General features: G+C 37.3%; 1 protein-coding gene across 5 annotated transcripts in view; it reads right to left on the bottom strand.

Annotated features, from left to right (window-relative positions):
- The window catches only part of Dpy (fibrillin-like protein dumpy), a 119,844-nt gene that overhangs the window by 27,348 nt on the left and 72,068 nt on the right, over positions 1 to 20,428 (bottom strand). For 2 of the 5 annotated variants that reach the window (XM_083037675.1, XM_083037677.1), the window contains 27 exons: positions 19,993 to 20,310; positions 18,243 to 18,566; positions 16,810 to 17,118; positions 15,282 to 15,611; positions 14,697 to 14,999; positions 14,212 to 14,514; positions 12,665 to 12,982; positions 12,215 to 12,535; positions 11,656 to 11,964; positions 11,011 to 11,337; positions 10,605 to 10,913; positions 10,145 to 10,450; positions 9,672 to 9,989; positions 8,746 to 9,072; positions 8,358 to 8,672; positions 7,710 to 8,030; positions 7,308 to 7,616; positions 6,773 to 7,081; positions 6,379 to 6,693; positions 5,966 to 6,289; positions 5,130 to 5,441; positions 3,482 to 3,805; positions 3,063 to 3,368; positions 2,629 to 2,934; positions 1,678 to 1,995; positions 739 to 1,065; positions 326 to 646 (listed from right to left, as the gene is read on the bottom strand). In XM_083037675.1, coding sequence (XP_082893801.1) covers positions 326 to 646; positions 739 to 1,065; positions 1,678 to 1,995; positions 2,629 to 2,934; positions 3,063 to 3,368; positions 3,482 to 3,805; positions 5,130 to 5,441; positions 5,966 to 6,289; positions 6,379 to 6,693; positions 6,773 to 7,081; positions 7,308 to 7,616; positions 7,710 to 8,030; positions 8,358 to 8,672; positions 8,746 to 9,072; positions 9,672 to 9,989; positions 10,145 to 10,450; positions 10,605 to 10,913; positions 11,011 to 11,337; positions 11,656 to 11,964; positions 12,215 to 12,535; positions 12,665 to 12,982; positions 14,212 to 14,514; positions 14,697 to 14,999; positions 15,282 to 15,611; positions 16,810 to 17,118; positions 18,243 to 18,566; positions 19,993 to 20,310 — 8,529 coding nt within the window. Of the gene's footprint in view, positions 1 to 325; positions 647 to 738; positions 1,066 to 1,677; positions 1,996 to 2,628; positions 2,935 to 3,062; positions 3,369 to 3,481; positions 3,806 to 5,129; positions 5,442 to 5,965; positions 6,290 to 6,378; positions 6,694 to 6,772; positions 7,082 to 7,307; positions 7,617 to 7,709; positions 8,031 to 8,357; positions 8,673 to 8,745; positions 9,073 to 9,671; positions 9,990 to 10,144; positions 10,472 to 10,604; positions 10,914 to 11,010; positions 11,338 to 11,655; positions 11,965 to 12,214; positions 12,536 to 12,664; positions 12,983 to 14,211; positions 14,515 to 14,696; positions 15,000 to 15,281; positions 15,612 to 16,809; positions 17,119 to 18,242; positions 18,567 to 19,992; positions 20,311 to 20,428 lie in introns of all 5 variants that reach the window. The other 3 variants (XM_083037679.1, XM_083037676.1, XM_083037678.1) reach the window with 3 other exon arrangements.

The following is a 20,428-nucleotide window of genomic DNA, read 5'->3' as shown; positions in this document are numbered from 1 at the left end:
GACTGTCAAGGGTAAGAATAGTTCTCGATTTTAAAGGTTAAAGGTTTAAATTATTTTAAAGGTGTGCTGAAGCTATCTAAAGTAGTATTTCATCGAAATATTTTCATTTAAATCGAAATCTTTTCAAAAATAACATCTAAGAATTTTCAGCGTGTGCTTTTTCTCGCCTCTGACGTCACGATCTAACATGACCACGGCGAGAACTAGAAGCCTTAAATAAACATAAGTAATTTAATAGAGAAGACTTAAATATTCACAAGAGACCGAAAGATATGTCTAATATCTTATCTTGAGACAAAGCTAGAAAAAATTTTGATTCCCTTACGTATTTCAAAGCAGGCAATGAATGGATCGCCAGTAAAACCAGGCGAGCAGGAACATATGGGATTATGATTGATCGTTTGACATCTCGTATTAGAACCGCACAATCTAGAACCGCGGCAGGGATCGCTACATTTATTCGAGATGCATGCCAAATTGAAGGCGCATTCGGCGCTGACGGTGCATTCGGGGCGACAGTTTGGCGGGCTGCCCAAAAAGGAGGGTAAACAAGTACAGACACTTGTACGATCCACCACGCGACACAAGCTGTTAAGTCCGCAAGGTGATGGTTCGCAGGGATTAGTAATTACAGCATCGTCTCCTTCTAAAAAAATGGTATAGTACATTCTCCGATTAAATAATTATCTCTTGTAACTGATTAAAAAATTGTGCGGTAAGAAATTTCACATATCCCACCTATTTCTATCGGGCTGCAATATAAGAAAGCGTTGCCAGTGTATCTGGGATAACAACTGCACACCGGCAAGTGATTGATTACTTGACATAATGCGTTGCGTCCGCACGATCCCGGACACGGATCTCTACATTTCGTATTTATGCAAGCCAGATTGGCAGGGCAATCCGAATTCAGGACGCATTCCGGTCTGCATCCTTCGTAAGGATTACCGACGTAATTCGGTATACATGTACATGAACCGGCACCGTTGAATTCCTTGCATACTGCATTGGAGCCGCAAGGAGAGGGGCTACAGGGATCAAGCGGTGCAGATGACAATGGCGTGGCTAAAAGATGACGTCAGTGAGCAATGGAATTCGTGAAAACAAAGAAACGTCTCTGTATAAAGGGTTGGAAAGTAATGCATACTTGCAATATGCAAGTTAAAATTAACTTTTGTAGCATTTTTCGAGAATGAATAAAGAATTCAACAGTTACTTTTCGAACCTATGATTTTATATTAAATCTATTTTTAAAAAAAGAGTATTTACATTTACAGAATTTGGATTGAAAAAAAATTTTTTTTGTAATGTTTCTTAAATAAGTTTTTTTAATGAAAATATTTATTATATTAGTATTCAAAATTATTATACTTTATATCAATATTGAAATAATCTTGGTCTTGTAATAACGTTAAAAGTAGTGAAAATTATTACGACTCGTTAATGGAAAAATAACAGTAACAAACTATTTTTATAAAATAACTTTTCCAACCCTATAAACCAGATTCCTATAAACCAAATCGGTATAATTTCGATGATTTCAATACTGTAGACACAGAAAAATGACTTCTATATTTATTCGGAATTAATATAAGATGTGTCCTTTTGTATCTACAACATCGAAAGTCTGTCAAGTCACCGAAATTATATCAATTTTAATTCCTAAATGGTACTTACGTTCTCTGAAGACGCATTGCGTGAATGGATCACCGGTGAAACCGTCCACGCAAGAACACATCGGGGTATGACTGACAACGTGACAATTAGCATTCGCGCCGCAAGCACCAATGCACGGATTCTGACATTTTTGATTGATACAAGCCAAGTGATTAGCGCACTCGCTATTACTGGCGCATTCCACTCTACACAAAGGCGGGCTGCCGATGAAACGGGGTAAACATGTGCATTCGGATCTGTCATCGCGCGCTTGACAATGCGAATTCGGACCGCAGGGATTTGGTTTACATGGCGAAGGAGGTAACGATGGTTCTTGAGCTAAAAGTTGCAAAATTCGATTTACAAGAAAAGAAAAGACAGCGAAAAGGACCTCGCACAGAATACATAGAATTTTGGCTCTCAGTGGAATTGGTTGAATTTTTGACATGTTGTAGTTTAAGACATTCTGATCAAAAGATGTAATAATGGATAGTTACTGAGTTACAACCAATCAAACAACTCGCAAAGTCCTAATTTTTCGTGTTTGACTGGCTGTAAATCTCACTAACCATCTATTATTTAGCTATGAACTTATTTTTTGTTCAGCAAGTCATAGTTACAACATGTGAGAGAATCAGCTGATTTTACTGGGATTCAATTTGATCTAGGATTTTATATAAGTTCAAAAATCCCATACTAATCATATAAAAGTAAAATCAGCTGGTTTTCTCATATGTTGTAGCTTATGATCTGCTGAAAAAAAATGTAACAGGTTCAAAAAGCTAAATAGATGGTTACTGATTTACATCATATTACATCTTTTGATCAGAATGTCAAACTATAACATATCAAAAATTCAGCCAATTCCACTGACAATGAGAGCCAAAATCCTATGTATTTTGTGCGAGGTCCTTTTCTTCAAAATTCCACGGGATTACAGCGATCGTAAACACGTAGTTTAAGCGTACTTACGTGTTTGGTAACATCTAACAAAAGGATCGCCCGTTTGAAGAGGAGGGCAAACGCAAATCGGATTATGATTTACTACGTGACACAAGGCATTTAATCCGCAACTTCCTGGACAAGGGTTCGTACACTTCTGGTTGCTACAAGCCTCATTCTGCGGACAATCCGTGCTGACTATGCATTCAGGTCTGCAGGTTGGGGGGCTACCTAGATATCCTCTTACGCAGGAACAGACAGCTTGATTGTTTATAACGCGACATTCGCTGTTGGGTCCACAGGGCGAAGGGACGCATGGATTAGTGGGTGGCATATCTGATACATAAAAATAACGAGCTTTGAATCTCCGGAAATCGATTGCAAAAGAGTGTGCCTTGCATAATTTTGCGTCGAATCAGAAAGCGATTTTCATCACGAAATAACGGGATCAGATCTTCATGTACCTTGTAAAGGTGTGCATTGGCTGAACGCATTTCCGGTCATATTTCCAGGGCAACTGCACATGGGAACGTAACTGATCACCGTGCACACAGCGTTAAGGGCGCAAGCTCCGGGACACGGGTCCAGACATTTATTACGCATGCACGCTCTGTCGCGGGGACAGTCGGCATTTAAAACGCATTCCGGTCTGCAACCTACATATGGATCTCCTCGGAATTCCGTTATACAGTTACAAACACCGTTCGAGCATTCCGCGTTGGAACCGCAGGGTGAAGGTACGCAGGCGTCTTCGACTGGAGATGGGATTGCTGCAAAATATATAATGATATACTGACGATAGACGGGATCAAACGAGCTCGAATTGTGGCTTCGAGCCAGTTTCGAGATACGTGGCATACTGGATGGACTCGTGATGGCTTACGTGTCGCTATAATCTCGCAGAGGATAAATGTATTTCCGGTGTACCCTTCGGGGCATCTGCACGTGGGAAGGTGATTAATGACGGAACATAGAGCATTGGTGCCGCACGAGCCGGGACACGGATCCACGCACTTCATGTTGATGCAGGCTTTATCGTTCGAACACTCCGAGTGTATAGTACACTCGGGCCTGCAATTAGGCGGCTGACCTAGGTAATTTTCCAAGCAGGTACACGCAGGAGAACCGCCGATATTTCTGCACTGGGAGAAACTACCGCACGGGGACGGCACGCATGGATCTCTTTCTATTAGCGGTGGCGTCATAGCTGAAAGATATTCGGAATTACGGTTGATGACGACTGCCTTGTGTGATACATATAAAGGACAGATAATACACAGTGATTGGGTTAAGGCTCCTGGTTCCTCATCGACCATGTTGGATTTGTGACGTTAGAGGCGAGAAAACACGCTAAAAATTCTTAGGTGCCATTTTTAAATGAAAAGATATTTCGATAAAACAGCACTTCAGATGGCTTTAGCACACTCTTAAAATACCTCGAAAACTATCCTTTTCCAGGGTGTCTACTCTAATTTTGTAAAAAATTTCCCTGACAATTCCCTGATCTTTCAGATATTTTCGTTTAAAATTCCAGGTAAAAGAAGAAAATTTGTAGATGCAACTCTTTAAATTAAGTTTCTTTGTTGAATGCGCTTTCTAGATAATGTTTTCTATTCACATAATTCCAAAGTTATCAAGTACAATTTTTCTAGCATTTAATATTGATTTATTAATTAATTAATTTAGACATAAATTAATATAAATTAATTTGGACAATAAGTGCGATTATATCACTATATCTAAACACTAAAAATATAAGATAAATATATAAAACAAAAAATAATTTAGTATAAATGTCTTAAGGAATACTAATTTATTTAAATAAATTATTTATTAAATTATTATTTATTTATTTATTAAATAATAACTAAGGAGTACTAATTTATTTAAGTATTACTTATTGAAAAAATTGAACAATTTTCTATGAAACTTACATAAGATCTTGATATCTTGAAAAATAGATCTTCAATTAAAAAAAATCATATTTAAAAAACAACTTAAATATAGCAAAAATATGTTAGACATCCGTTTCTTAAGTAAATAAGAGTAAAATTAACAAAAAAGCAATTTTTTTTAATTCCCTGAATGCCAATCAAATTCCATGAGAATTCCCGGATTTTTCAAAATAAAACAAAATTTCCTGAGAATATCAAGTTTTCAAGATTTTTTCCGGAAGTATACACCCTGTTTTCCCTTTATAATCAATCAACAGCTGTAAAATGACTGTAATGTGAGGCCCAGTCCGTCTGGTCTTTGCACATGCTTGTCAGTCCGCATGACAAAGTCTGATATCACGATCATTTTACGGTTGTTGATTGACTATCAAGGGAAAAGAATAGTTTTCGAGGTATTTTGAAAGTGTGCTAAAGCATCTGAAGTGCTGTTTCATCGAAATAGCTAATTTCGAAATGGCATCTAATGAATATTTAGTGCTTTCACGCCTCTGACGTCACAATCTAACATGACCGCGACAAGAACCTAGGAGCCTTAAGAAATGTAAAACTCTTCATGTATTCGATGCGTCATCTTACGTGGAATTAACGTGCATATGGTGAACGGATCTCCGCTGTAACTGGGCATACAACTGCAGATGGGGCTGTGATTAACGACCACGCAATTGGTATTGAGTCCGCATGGGCTTGGGCAGGGATTCACACATTTGTAGTCCTTGCACGCTAATTGCGGGGAACATTCTGAGCTAGCGATACATTCGGGTCTACACGCAGGTGGAGACCCAACGTATGTCGGCAGGCATGAGCAGACTGCCTGTCCGGATACTTCTTTGCATTTGCTGTTGGGTCCACAGGGTGACGGGGCGCAAACGTTTTCATCTAGGATTATTTCTGGGAAAAATTTAACGGATTAATATGCAGGTAAGAATATATATGTATACATTTCCAAAACAGATTTTTTAAAAACCTCTCTATATAAGCAATTCTATTAATTTATAAAATTATCAGCAATTAATTGAGATTAATAAAATCCTTTGTATTCCTTTTATAATAAAATTAATTAATTAATTATCAAAATTTTTTCAATAACATGAATATTATTTTTTTTGAAAAATATAACAATATTGCAAATAATAAATTTTAAATCATATAAAATAGTAGTAATTTAAACAAATGTAAGAAACTCTTTTTATATTTCCAATTTTCTTTCTCACAAATCGAATATAAAGTTAAAATTTTGTGTAAAATAAAAACTAAAAATTAATTTCTACTATATGTAAAGAATGAGTCTCATTTTAATTTTAATACATATTCAAACTTCAAGACTAATAAGAAACTAATGTTCAAGACAATTACATCGTAGAAAGGGGTCTCGCTAAACGAAATTAGAGCTGTGTGAGATTGGCGACACTTACTATTCGCGGAACAATAAGCAAAGGGATCTCCAGTATATCCGGGGAGACATGTGCACATCGGTTGATGATTGACAACCGAGCACTCGGCGTTTTGACCGCACACGCCGGCGCAGGGATTGACGCACTTATTTCTCACGCACATCAAGTTGGATGGACAGTCGGGATTAATAACGCATTCGGGTCGGCACGCTAAATACGGATTGCCAGCGTAATTAGACGTACACTGACAAATTGCGATGCCGTCTCGCTCTCTACATATCGCGTTCGTGCCGCATTCAAAGTTCGCGCAGGGCGACTGTTCTGGTTCCGCTTCTTGCTCGTATGCTAAAACAGCGCAAAAGGGCAGAAAAAATTAAGCGACGTCGAAAGAACAAAAATATACGACTGATTAAGCTCTTGAAGGTTTCTCTTACGAGATATCACCGAGCAACGTGTGTACGGGTCACCGGTGAGACCGTAGGAGCAGACGCAATGAGGTATATGTTGCACCACGTGGCACTCCGCATTCTCTCCACATAGACCTGGGCAAGGATCTATGCACTTTTGCCGCACGCAACTCTGATGACCAGGACATTCGGAATTGGAGACGCATTCGGGTCGGCAATACGGAGGCGAGCCTCTGTACTCGGGTAGGCACGAACAGGACGGCAAATCGTTAATGACTTGGCACTGAGCGTACGGACCGCAGGGCGAGGGTTGACAAGGGCTTATAGCAGGCGCTACTGGCTCTAGAGTACAACAATACATTTCTGCTTTAGTAGGTGGCTGGCGGATTTATGCTTCTTATTGCCTTTGCGTTATATTTACTTGTGACGTATTCGCATCTGACGAACGGATCGCCTGTGTAGCGTTCAGGACACGAGCACACAGGATTATGGTTGATGACTACGCATCTCGCTTGAATGCCGCATGTACCGGGGCAAGGATCTTTGCATCTCTGATTAGTGCAAGCTTCGTTTGGCCGACAATCGGAGCTGAGGGTACATTCGGGTCTACACAAAGGTGGCGATCCGAGGAATTCTGGCGCGCACGTGCACACGGCCTGTCCGTTTAATTCGCGACATATGCTGTTTGGACCGCAGGGATTCGGACTGCACGGTCTTGTCACGGGCGAAACTACACGAGAAAGTAATATTAGCTCGTATCTTCGATATAAATTTATATATAAAAAAATATCCGATTTATATAAATATATTTATATAATATATTTATATATAATATAATATATAATATATAATATATTTATATATAATATAATATATAATATATAATATATAATATAATATATAATATATAATATATTTATATAAATCGGATATTTCTTTCGTTTTAAATATTATACCTTTCATTACATCGCAAGAAATGAACGCATTTCCGGTGGTACCGGAAGGGCAGCTGCACATCGGTGTGTGATTTATCACGTTGCATAAACTGTTTTGTCCACAAGTACCTGGACAGGGATCTACGCATTTATTTCGTATACACGCTCTACCGACGGGACAATCCGCACTGAGTATGCATTCTGGTCTACAGCCTATATATGGATCACCGAAATATTCAGGTAAACAAGTACATATGCCGTTGTTGCATCGAGCATTTGGCCCGCAGGGTGATTGACTGCATGGATCGGGTTTCTGCACTGGTACGTCGTCTATATCGTAACAATATTATCAGTTTAAATCACGTGTGTTAAAGTATAAATAGAATTTTTTTAATTAATTAAGGAGATTTCAGCGTAACTTACTGATTGGTGAAGGTTGACAACCGATAAACGGATCGCCAGTATAACTCTCTATACATCTGCAGATTGGAATGTGATTGTGAACGATACAATCGGCATTCAGACCGCAAGAACCTGGACAGGGATCTTGACATTTCTCGCGAATGCAAGCCCGATTGCTCGGGCAGTCGGCAGGAATGATGCATTCGGGACGACAGTTTGGCGGAACACCAATGTAATTAATCATACAAGAACAAGATGGATAACCATTGACATTGCGACATTGCGAATTGGGTCCGCACGGAGAAGGTATACAAGGGTCCGAGGGTAGACTTAATGGAGTAGCTAAAATTGAAAGAAAAATCTCAAGATAAAATTATTAAAAAAGTGTTTAAAAATAAAATTTAATTATGAAAGTATTTTTTAAGTAAAAATGTAGAATCTCCTCTGTGACATTTTAATTTAATTTTTCCAAAGATATAATCTAATCAAAACTTGAAATCATAAAATGAAATAATGAATAAATAAAATCGTAAAATGAAATAAAAGACAAGTTATTTAGTTCAAAGACAATTATTATATCTAAGAAAAATGACGCATTAAAATATTAAATATTTTCCTAAAATATGAAAAATAAAAATTAGAATGTTTCTAAAACTTTGCACCGCTTACGTGGTATAAATGTGCAGCGGATGAATGGATCACCGCTGTATCCGGATTTGCACATGCATATTGGACTATGATTCACGACTCTACATGTCGTTCCCTGACCGCACGAATTTGGACAAGGATCGATGCACTTGTTATTTTCGCAAGCACGATTTGTCGCACATTCCGTGCTAACCGTGCATTCGGGTCTGCAACCAGGCGGTGCACCGATATAATTCGAAAGGCAAGAGCAAACAGCTTGGCCGTTATTTGGTCTACATTGACTATATGGTCCACAAGGAGATGGTTGACAGGGATCAAAGTTATCTGATACAATCGCTGTAAGAAAATCAGTATTAGCAACATATAATCGCCTCTAAAACGCGATAGAAGAATTTGTGTAATTCCTTACGGGATTCGGCGATAAGATTGCAGTATATAAATGGATTTCCTGTATATCGTTCGAAACAGGTGCAAGTTGGTGCATGACTGATCACGTAACACTGCGCGTTCTGACCGCACGTTCCTGGACACGGATCTTTGCATTTTAAACCGATACACGCCTGATTCGATGGACAGTCAGAATTGAGTGTGCACTCAGGTCTACATCCTTCATAGGGATTGCCCACATAATCGAGCGAACATGTGCAAGAACCGGCGTTTTGCAAAACTCTGCATATTGCATTCGCACCACACGGAGATGGTGTGCACGGTGTGGCTACGCTAGGCTGTATATCAACTAAAATATGCGAAAGCAAAATAATGATTATAGATTTATCTGCAAAAACAGCTAATGATGAATTATAATTTTTAATTTTGTAATAATTTAATATCAACACTTCTTTTTTTTTTTTAGACGTTTAAAAAAAATATATGAATTAAGGCTCCTGGCTCCTCCCATTTCGAAATAAAAAGATATTTCGAAACAGCACTTCAGATATGGCTTTAACACACTCTTGAAATATCTCGAAAACTATCCTTGTCCCTTTATAATCAATCAACAGCTGTAAAATGAGATCCAGTCTGGTTTTTGCACATGCGCAGTCATTCCGCATGACAAAGTCTGATATCACGATCATTTTACGATTGTTGATTGACTCTCAAGGGAAAAGAATAGTTTTCGAGATATTTTAAAGGTGTGCTGGAGCTATCTGAAGTAGTAAAGCATCGAAATATCTTTCCATTTAAAAATGGCATCTAAGAATTTTCAGCGTGTGCTTTCTCGCCTCTGACGTCACAATCTAACATGACCGCGGCGAGGACCCAGGAGCCTTAATAGAAAAAAGAATATTTGGTTCTTTAAATATTATAGTTGGACAAATTCAATAATTTTCTTACATCGTTCGGGAGAGCACTGCGTGAACGGATCGCCGGTATAACCGGGTGAACACGCGCACATCGGCGTGTGGCTAACAACATTGCAAACGGCATTGATTCCGCATGCGTTGACGCATGGATCGCGACATTTTTGATTGATGCAGGCCATTTTATTCGAGCATTCGCTATTGCTGATGCATTCGTACCGGCAGTTCGGGGGTGAGCCGACAAAGTCTTGCGAACACGAGCAAGAGGGTTGATCATTGATCACTTGACATTGCGCGTTTGGTCCACACGGTGACGGTTGACAGGGATTGAGCACGGGTAATGGATCCTCAGCTTTAAATATATAGCGATTAATTAACTGATATCGCGCGACAACATATTAAAACATATTGACGCTATATTCGAAATAGACATATAAAATATAAATTGCAAAGAATAATTTGAAAAGTTAATATTTAAAAATATATCTTTGAAAGAATATTTCTTACGAAGTGGGAAACAGTTAATAAATGGATCCCCGGTCATTCCAGGACGACAAACACAAACGGGATTGTGATTAATGACATTGCAAATTGCGTTGCGTCCGCAACTTCCTGGGCAAGGGTCCCGACACTTTTGATTGGTACACGCCTCGTTCTTCGGACAATCTGAACTGATCACGCATTCGGGCCTACATGTCGGAGGCGCTCCGATAAATCCGCTTATGCAACTACATACGGCCTGCATGTTATTTTGTCTGCATTGACTGTTCGGACCGCATGGAGACGGATTACATGGATTGCTAACGGGAGGTGCTACAACACGATCAGAAGAGACTTTAATTAGGGTAAATATTGAAGAGAAAAAGTTTGATGCATTATAAATTTTAGATAAAGATTAAAGATCGTAAATATGTTGATAAGGCAATTGCTTTATATGTATATTCCATAGAATTCTTTCAAAAAATACCTGGAACGGGAGAACACAAGACAAAAGCATTTCCCATCATTCCTGCAGGACAAGTACACATGGGAACATGGTTGTATACATTGCACATTGCATTTTGGCCACAAACGCCTGGACAAGGATCCACGCATTTGTTTCGCACGCATGCCTGCGTGTTCGGGCAATCATTGTTCAATACGCATTCTGGGCGACAGCCACTGTACGGGTCTCCGAAATATTCTGTTATGCAAGTGCAAATTCCTCCGTTACACTGGGTATTAGGTCCGCAAGGCGAAGGTGTGCATGGGTCCGGTTTAGACAACTGAATAGGAACTATAATAATGTCGCGTGAGAAAAGAGGACCAAATATTATATCTATATATATATAACAAAATATTAAAATTATATATTCCTAAATAGAGAATCTTACATGAATTGATGGAACACTGGACGAAAGGATCGCCGGTATAATCGGGTAAACATGAACAAATCGGCACGTGATTCACGACGCTACATTCAGCCATTACGCCGCATAAACCTGGACAGGGATCTCTACATTTTTGTCGCATGCAAGCCATGTTGGCCGGACATTCTGCATTGATCGTGCATTCTGGTTTGCAATTTGGCGGACTGCCTTTGTACGTTGGCAAACAAGAACACGATGGTACTCCTCCTATATCGCGACATTCAGAAAATGCGCCGCAAGGCGACGGTATGCATGGATCTCTTACAACGTCATTTACAATGGGCGGATTCACTGCAATTATGAATAGTATAATGGAATAGTTTTAACTTTTTAAATTAATTATGTATCATACTTGGATATCTCGATACATCATTCTTTTAATCGCGAAAACGAAATTATTTCTCGTGCGAGAAGTTTGATTTATTATCGACAAATGTCATTATGCGTCTATCAATTTGTATATAACAATTTTACATAAATAAATTTGTGCACAGTATTTTCGAGATGAATGTTATATCGAAATCCGAGCGTAATTGTTCAGGAAAAAAAGAATAATTCAGATTGTATCGATCAAATGAAAAAACATTAGACAAAACTTAAAGTTCATACCAGGTGTTTGGAAGCAAACGGTAAATGGATCCCCGGTATAGCCGTTCTTGCAGGAGCAAATTGGATTATGTTTTATGATCCTGCAATTTGAATGTTTACCGCAAGAACCAAGGCAGGGATCTTGGCATTTTTGATTCATGCAAGCAAGTGCGAGCGGACAATCCGAACTTGTCACGCATTCGGGACGACACGCAGGTGGACTTCCGATGAAAACCGGAAGGCAAGAACAGACTGCTTGATTGTTATTCACACGACATTGGCTATTGGGTCCGCAAGGCGATGGATTGCAAACATTTATCGGAGTCTCAACTAAAATAATAGATAGATAGATGTATCTCATAATGAATCTAATTATATATATGTTAAGTTCTTCATTTTTAACAAATTAAATTTAAGAATTAAACTTAAAAATAAAGAAATAATTTTTAAAAAAATTATTTTGCTTTTCAAACATGTATAAAATAAAAAATTTAAGATGGATATAACAAGAATATAAAAAGAAAGAGAATATTAAAATAAATGAAGCTTGAGGTATTAATATTTAAGAAAATATTCGTACCGATATCGCGAATTATATTGCAATATTGGAAGGGATTGCCGCTGTAACCGGAAATACATGTGCAAGAAGGTCGATGATTGATAACTTGACATTCGGCAAACTGTCCGCAAGCACCAGGACACGGATCTTTGCATTTCGATTGTATACATGCAAGAGTGAATATGCAATCTGTATCGACAACGCATTCTGGCCGGCATCCTTCGTAAGGATTGCCGACATAATCTGGTAAACAAGAACAGGATCCAACACCATGCTGTTCCTTACAAATGGCGTTAAAACCACAAGGTGATGGTTTACAAGGTGACAACGAGAAAGTTGTGGCTGAAAATAATATAAGAATCAAAATACTGTGTTCTATAATAATCAATTAAAATTCGAAAACTAATTAGCGAATTTTTTATGCTTTCCTTGAATGTAAAGATTATTTTATGTTTTAAAATCGATGCTTACGTGGTTTTATTGTACACTGCGTGAAGGGATCGCCGGTGAAATCGCTAGGACAAACGCACATGGGTGTATGGCTCACCACACGACACTCGGCATTGGTTCCACACGAACCTTCGCAAGGGCCCCTGCATTTCTTATTCATACATGCCAAATGTGAGGGACATTCACTGTTGCTAATGCACTCCGGTCTACAATACGGAGGTGAACCTAGGAATTCAGGTAGACACGAGCATGTAGGAGATTCTCCTGCAACCCTACACTCGGCGTTCGCTCCACAAGGAGATGGCACACAAGGGTTTGTTTGTAGAACAGGTTCGGGTGCTAATAGGAAAAAGAGAATCATTGTCAAAAGTTAAATAGACGAGATTACGAATGTTTCGATCGAAATATACGAATTAAGGCTCCTGGCTTCTCGCCAACCATGTTGGAATTGTGTGACGTCAGAGCCTCATATTACAATCATTTACAGCTGTTGATTGACTGTCAAGGGAAAAGAATAGTTTTCGAAGTATTTTAAAGGTGTGCTAAAGCCATTTGAAATAGTGTTTCATCGAAATATCTTTTCATTTAAAAATGACGTCTAAGAATTTTCAGCGTGTGCTTTCTCGCCTCTGACGTCACAATCTAATACAGAGTGTCTACTCAAATTTTGTAAAAAATTTCCCTGAGAATTTCCTGATCTTCCAGATATTTTCGTTTAAAATTCCAGGTAAAATAAGAAAATTTGTAGCTGCAACTTTTTAAAATAAGTTTCTTTGCTGCATGTGCTTTCTATATAATGTTTTCTATTCATACGATTCCAAAGTTATCAAGAATGCAGTTTTTCTAGCATTTAATATTGATTTCTTAATTATAAAATTAATTTGGACAATAAGTGCGATATATAACTATATCTAAACACTAAAAATATATGCAAAAATATAAGATAAATATATAAAACAAAAAATAATTTTAGTATAATTTTAGTATAAATAAATTATTTATTAAGTTATTATTTATTTATTTATTAAATAAATAAGGAGTACTAATTTATTTAAATATTACCTATTAAAACAAATTGAACAATTTTCTATGAAACTTACATAAGATCTTAATATCTTGAAAAATAGATCTTTAATTAAAAAAAATCACATTTAAAAAAACTTAAATATTGCAAAGATATGTTTCTTAAGTGTTAAATAAGAGTAAAATAATCAAAAGGGCAATTTCTTTTAAAAATTCCTTGAATCTCAATCAAATTCCATGAGAATTTCCTTATTTTTCAAGGTAAAACAAAATTCCCTGAGAATACCAGGTTTTCAAAGTTTTTCCCGGGAGTATACACTCTGTAATATGGTCGCGATGAGGACCCAGGAGCCTTAAGATGTTAGATTAAATATGTACGGTGTGTGTGAAACAAAAGATTTATAATAAAGTTCTTCTAAATTCCAATGGAATATTTTTTAAACTAATAAAATCAATCTTGTCTTTAATAAACTCATTGAAGAAATATATTTCCAATATATTTTCACTAAGATTTTGTAATTCTTTCAAGAAAGTCAGGCTCTTACGTCGTGGAACGCATCGAATAAATGGATCTCCGGTGAGTTCTCCACAACTACAGATAGGATTGTGATTGATCACTTGACACGTAGCTCGGATTCCACATGCACCGAGGCATGGATTTATGCACTTTTGATTGCTGCAAGCTTCTGTCAGAGGACAGTCCGAACTGACAGTGCATTCAGGTCTGCATGCTGGCGGAACGCCAAGGAATCCAGCAACACACGAGCACACCGGTTGCCCGTTGTTTTCTCGGCAAATACTGTTGGGTCCGCAGGGCGAGGGTGAGCAGGGATTTCCCTTCGGAATATCTAGATTCGAGATGATAATCTTATTCACTTTGTTCCCGAAGATGATTGACAAATTGTTTAACATTAATTGAACATTTCTACTTTAAAAAGGTAATATTAAATATTAAAGGATATTGAGTCTAATGAAAAATGCTTATGTAGGATTATAGAAATTATAGATTAATCGATTAATATTTATATACCTGCGAGAATGGAACATTGAACAAAGGCATTGCCAGCCATTCCAGCCGGACAGGTGCACATAGGTACGTGATTATACACGGAGCATAATGCATTTTGACCACAGGTGCCCGGACAGGGATCCATGCATTTATTACGAATGCATGCACGATCGAGGGCACAATCGGTATTCGTGACACACTCGGGGCGGCAGCCTATGTAAGGGTCACCCTGATACTCGGGCAGACATATGCAGATGCCATTGTTGCATCGTGCATTTGGACCACAAGGATTCAAATCACAAGGATCGGTAACTATCGGTGATGCTATAAGAGAAAGAAGAATATTGAACTAAATTTTATGGTAGCTCGAAATAAAATCATACAAAGTATAACGCGTTAATTTCTTTCCATACAACTCCAGACATTGAATTAATATTATATTCATGTTTAACTCAGATGTATAAAATAAAATAAAAATATATACAGTCCTTAATATATTCAGAGTCAAATTTATACATACAGGAGGTTTTAAGAAATGCGTTATAATTCGCGAGATTTTCCTTCGAGATCAATTTTTCGCAATTTTGAATGAAAGGGGCTTCTTACTTGTAATCGGTCGAGGATAACAGTTACTGAATGGATCACCGGTATATCCTTCGGGACAAGTGCACACGGGTACATGATTATAGACTGTACACAAAGAAGTGATGCTGCAAGAGCCTAAACAGGGATCCCTGCATTTCTCGTTGCCGCAGGCAAGATTCATCGGGCACTCGGAATTCACGCGACATTCAGGACGACAATTCGGCGGTGATCCTTTGTAGGAGGCAAAGCAGGAGCACGATGCTGTGCCACCAATATTCCTGCATTCCGCGAACATACCGCATGGAGACGGCAGACACGGATCTATGGGGGCTACAGGAAAATCTAGCGGTTCTGAAATTTAATAATGACAGAGGCGTGTAATAAACTACACACCGTTCGTTCCAGAGATCTCGAGCTCAGCAATAATGAATTGCGTTTGTGAAAAAATTATGATTAATGAAGATTACATCGCACGATATACAGGATGTTCCAAAAGTTGTGCAACAGTTAAATATCTCGAAAGGTTTTTTGAGAAAAATGTTTCAAATAAAAGTTGTAGGGCTTTAAGTACATTAAATAGTAATGTTAGTGTGACTATAAATAATATTGTTAAGACCATGTATTTACTTTGAAATTTTTTAATGGAAACACCTATTTTTGATTAGATATCAACGTAGCTCATCTTAAGAGTTTTTCAAAACACTATAATAAAGTTTTTTCCGCCATAATAAAGTACTTTTCGAGTTATGAGGCTTGAAAGATGCAGTATTTTGACATAAAATACAAAATATCTTGTAAAACATTTAATTTTTGGTAATCTTACCTTAATATTTTATGCATCGAATAATGAAACCAATCAATTGGTGTAAAGAAAACGCATAATTGTTTTTAAGAAAAAATATGTTGCAAATTGTACACATTTTCTTCAAAAATAACTATGCGTTTTCTTTACACTAATTGATTTGTTTAATTATTTATTAAGGTTTAATTATTTATTAAGGTAAAGATTATCAAAAATTAAATATTTTACAAGATATTTTGTATTTTATGTCATAATACTGTAAACTTCAAGCATTATAATTCGAAAAGCACTGAATGAAAAAATACTTTATTATAGTGTTTTGAAAAGATAAGCTACACAAATGTGCAATCAAAAATAGAGGTTTCCATTTAACAATTTCAAAGTAAATTTTGGCCTTAACAAAGTTATTTATAGTTACACTAACATTACTATTTAAAGCGCTACAACTTTTATTTGAAACATTTTTTCAAAAAGCCTTTGTTTTCGAAATATTTTATTGTTGCAGGACTTGAGACATCCTGTACATAATTATTATATATTGCATATGATAACAGAATTGCAATAATTGATTGACGATATTACGGTGTTACGTCAAATTGAGTCGGGAAAGTAACAATCTTATAGTAACATCAATCAATTTTGGAAAAAATAAAGCCATGATTGAGTCAAGTATTTGTAAGAGATTGAGGATGACCATGATTTTATGGCATGAACGAATGAAGCTGATGAAAGAGGCAAAATTCTTACGTGGGGCGGGGAAACATCTCATAAAAGGATCCCCGGTAAAACCGAGATTGCAGACGCAGATGGGGCTGTGATTGATCACTTTGCACTGGGTGTTTATTCCACACGGGTCCGGGCAGGGCGACGTACATTTCTGATTGATGCAAGCAAGATCCGGAGAACATTGGCTGTTTACCACGCATTCGGCACGACAGTTCGGGGGGCTGCCGACAAAATTCGGGAGACAAGAGCAAACGGCAAGGCCGTTTATATCTCGGCACTTACTATTAGGTCCACAGGGAGACGGGCTGCACGGATTTGTTTCTGGCAAGGCTGCATGGAGAAAAGTGTACGCACAAGTTATTTTCTATAAATTATTTTACACACCAATATCTCATTAATGAAATAAAAAAAACTATGGCTTTAATTAATAATTATATTTAGAAATAATTTTCAATATTAATGTTTATTGTAATGCTTAATATAAATCAGAAATTATAAATAAAGAAACACAATAAAAATTCTGATTTATATTAAAAATTATGATAAACATAAATATTTATAATTATTAATTAAAAACATGCCTTATATATGTCAATACAATAATAATATATAATTAGAGCAAAATTGAAAATTTCTTTTAGTTAAAATTTGAGAAACCATAATTCATTTAAATGTTTCCACAGGGTGTATACTCAAATTTTGTAAACAAATTCCCTGAGAATTCCCTGATCTTCCCGGTATTTTCGTTTAAAATTTCAGGTAAAATAAAAAAAATTGTAGATGCAGCTTTGTAAAAGTTCCTTATTGTATACGCTTTTTAATGTTTTTTATTCATACGATTATCAAGAATGCAGTTTCTCTAGCATTTGATTTATTAATTGTAAAATTAATTTGGACAATAACAAAGTGCGATATATCATTATATCTAAACACTAAAAATATATGCAAGAGTATAATATAAAATAAAAATAGAAAACAAAAAATTATTTATTATAAACCTGTTAAGGAATATTAATTTATTTAAATTAGTTATTTATAAAATTATTATGTATTTATTAAATAAATAAGTGATTTTTTTAAATATATTACCTTTTAAAAAATTGAACAATTTTTTATGAAACTGAAATAGATCGTCAATAAAAAAATCGCATAAAATTTTAATAAAAACTTAAATATTGCAAAGATGTTAGACATATGTTTCTTAAGTATTAACTAAGAGTAAAATTATCAAAAGAGCAATTTTTTTTTAATTCCCTGAATCCCAATCAAATTCCATGAGAATTCCCTGATTTTTCAAGGTAAAACAAAATTCCCTGAGAATACCAGGTTTTCAAGGTTTTTCCCGGGAGTATACACCCTGTTCCAATATAATTTGACAATTCTACACAAACATTCTACGGCTACTTGGAACAAAACTTTGACAACGAAATATCTGATGTGGAAATAAAGCTTACAGTCTTCAATTATTGGGGAACAGTGGGTGAACGGATTGCCGGTATATCCGGGAATGCAAGTACAGATTGGCAGATGATTAACCGATTGGCATTGGGCATTCACTCCGCAAGTTCCTGGGCAAGGGTCTCTGCATTTTAAGCTCACGCACGCCATTCTCGTCAGACAGTCAGAATTTTGCGTGCATTCGGGCTTGCATTCTTCATAGGGATCACCTTGATAATCCGGTAGACAGGTGCACGAGCCAACGCCATTGTTTTCGCGGCAGATGGCATTTAGACCGCAAGGAGAAGGCTCGCATGGTTTTCTAATATCTAGGGTCGTATCTGATGGAGAAAGAGAAGAATATTCGTTTAAATTTAAAAAAAAAAAACATGCAACGCATTCTATTTCAAAGCTGGTGCTGAGGTAGGGATTCTTTGGCTCTCGTCTCATCTCTCTCGCTTTCATTATTCTCTCTTCGCTCTCTCGATTAAATCGAGTTCCTAATAAGCAAGAAGCTTCGTATGATAATGCGATGTATATAGCTTTGCGTGGTTTTAATATAAGGTATCATCGTCGACAAATATTTTATATCTATCGGTTTTAGTAGGCGACGTATTTCATTAGCATCGTGTTTAATTTTTAATCGCATCAATTAATCGAGTTAATTACAAGGTGCGGGACACAATTGGCGATAAAACTGTGTTAGGGTCTGTGGCAACTTATTGTATTATTTTTCCAGGAACGGGATGGCTATTCTTGGGCTCTACACTATAATAGGCGGTATTCTTTTATGTCGAGTTTGTTAAACGATTTCTTTAGTTAGGAAATTGCGTTCTTTGTCATAGCATTTCTTATCTTATCGAGAATTATATGTGCAGCATGATTCTTGGGAGATTCACAGCATATGTCAAGGGTCAAAGTGCTCATATATGGGAATGGGGCTGTAATTCGCTTTGACACAGGCCGGTGCAGCAAAACATTTCCATAATTAATCGCAGGGATTGTGATATTCTATCGATTTGTTTTTTAGTTGCTCAGTGCCTATTAGGAGTGAGTGCAGTCAAGAGCCCATATAAATAATATATGGGCCCCGCCACCATTTTTCATAATTATTTATCCTGGTTATTGCTGTCCTGCGTTAGGTTTTGGGTCAGTACGCTCAGGCATGGGGATGAGTGCGTGCCGCATTTTGTTTCTCCTATTAATCGCAGGGACTCGGGACACGTGTTCCATTGTTATTGACTTTTAATCAGGGATGAGTGCAATTAAGAGCCTAATGTCCATAGGCCCCACCACCTCACACGTAACTTATTGTCATCTTTTTGTTATGTAATCCTCTTACGACTGTGTACTACTGTCGCACGCATTAATCTTGTACGATAATTCTTGTTAAGATCACCTTTTGATTCAAATGCGCTTTTTTCTAAAACTATGCAAGCACATAAGTGTCTAATAACAATAATGGGACAGGACGGCTTACATCAAATTATTTTTAAAATTATATAATCTTCGTATCAAGCATTCCGTAAATCATATTTGAAGTGACACATTGGAAAATCTCTTAATAGTTTAACAAATTGCAACATCTTCAACTGACCAACAATAACTTGACAGAAAACTCTCGAGTTACCGTCTTGATTTTTTATTACCATTAGTCACGATTATACGAGGAGCAACAGCACTTACCTGCTCACGCCCACATGCAAGCGGCGACATTTGCGGGAAGGATTGTAAACGAGAGTAAAAGATACAGCGACGCGTACTCACCCTCTGGTACTCGTTCGCAAGCGCTGAATGGATTCCCGGTGTATCCGGCGGTGCACGCACAAACCGCATGGTGATTCACTACGGAGCACTGAGCGTTCAGACCGCACAGACCGACACACGGATCGCGACACTTTTGTTGCAAACACGCCGATTGCGGCGGACACTCGGGATTGATGGTGCACTCCGGCCTGCAATTCGGTGGCAAACCGACGTAATTTTCGATGCAAGAGCACGCGGGACTCTCGCCCCTCACTTGACACTCCGCATTCGGACCACAGGGCGACGGCAGACACGGGTTCATCGGCGCAGGTGGTGTCTCTGTAAACGAGTATTCAAGTGAAAAAACTCATTTTGCATTTTTAATATTAGAACGATCAAAATTTTACGATTATTCAAAAATATAATTGCCTACGTTGTATGCCAGAAAATGAGAACT

The sequence above is a fragment of the Prenolepis imparis genome, unplaced genomic scaffold (genome assembly GCF_030444845.1).
Source record: "Prenolepis imparis isolate NDT839.2.m4 unplaced genomic scaffold, iyPreImpa1.0 SCAF_5, whole genome shotgun sequence".
Classification (NCBI taxonomy): domain Eukaryota; kingdom Metazoa; phylum Arthropoda; class Insecta; order Hymenoptera; family Formicidae; genus Prenolepis; species Prenolepis imparis.
The sequence above is the reverse complement of the archived record's forward strand: the minus strand, read 5'-3'. Positions and strand labels throughout refer to the sequence as shown.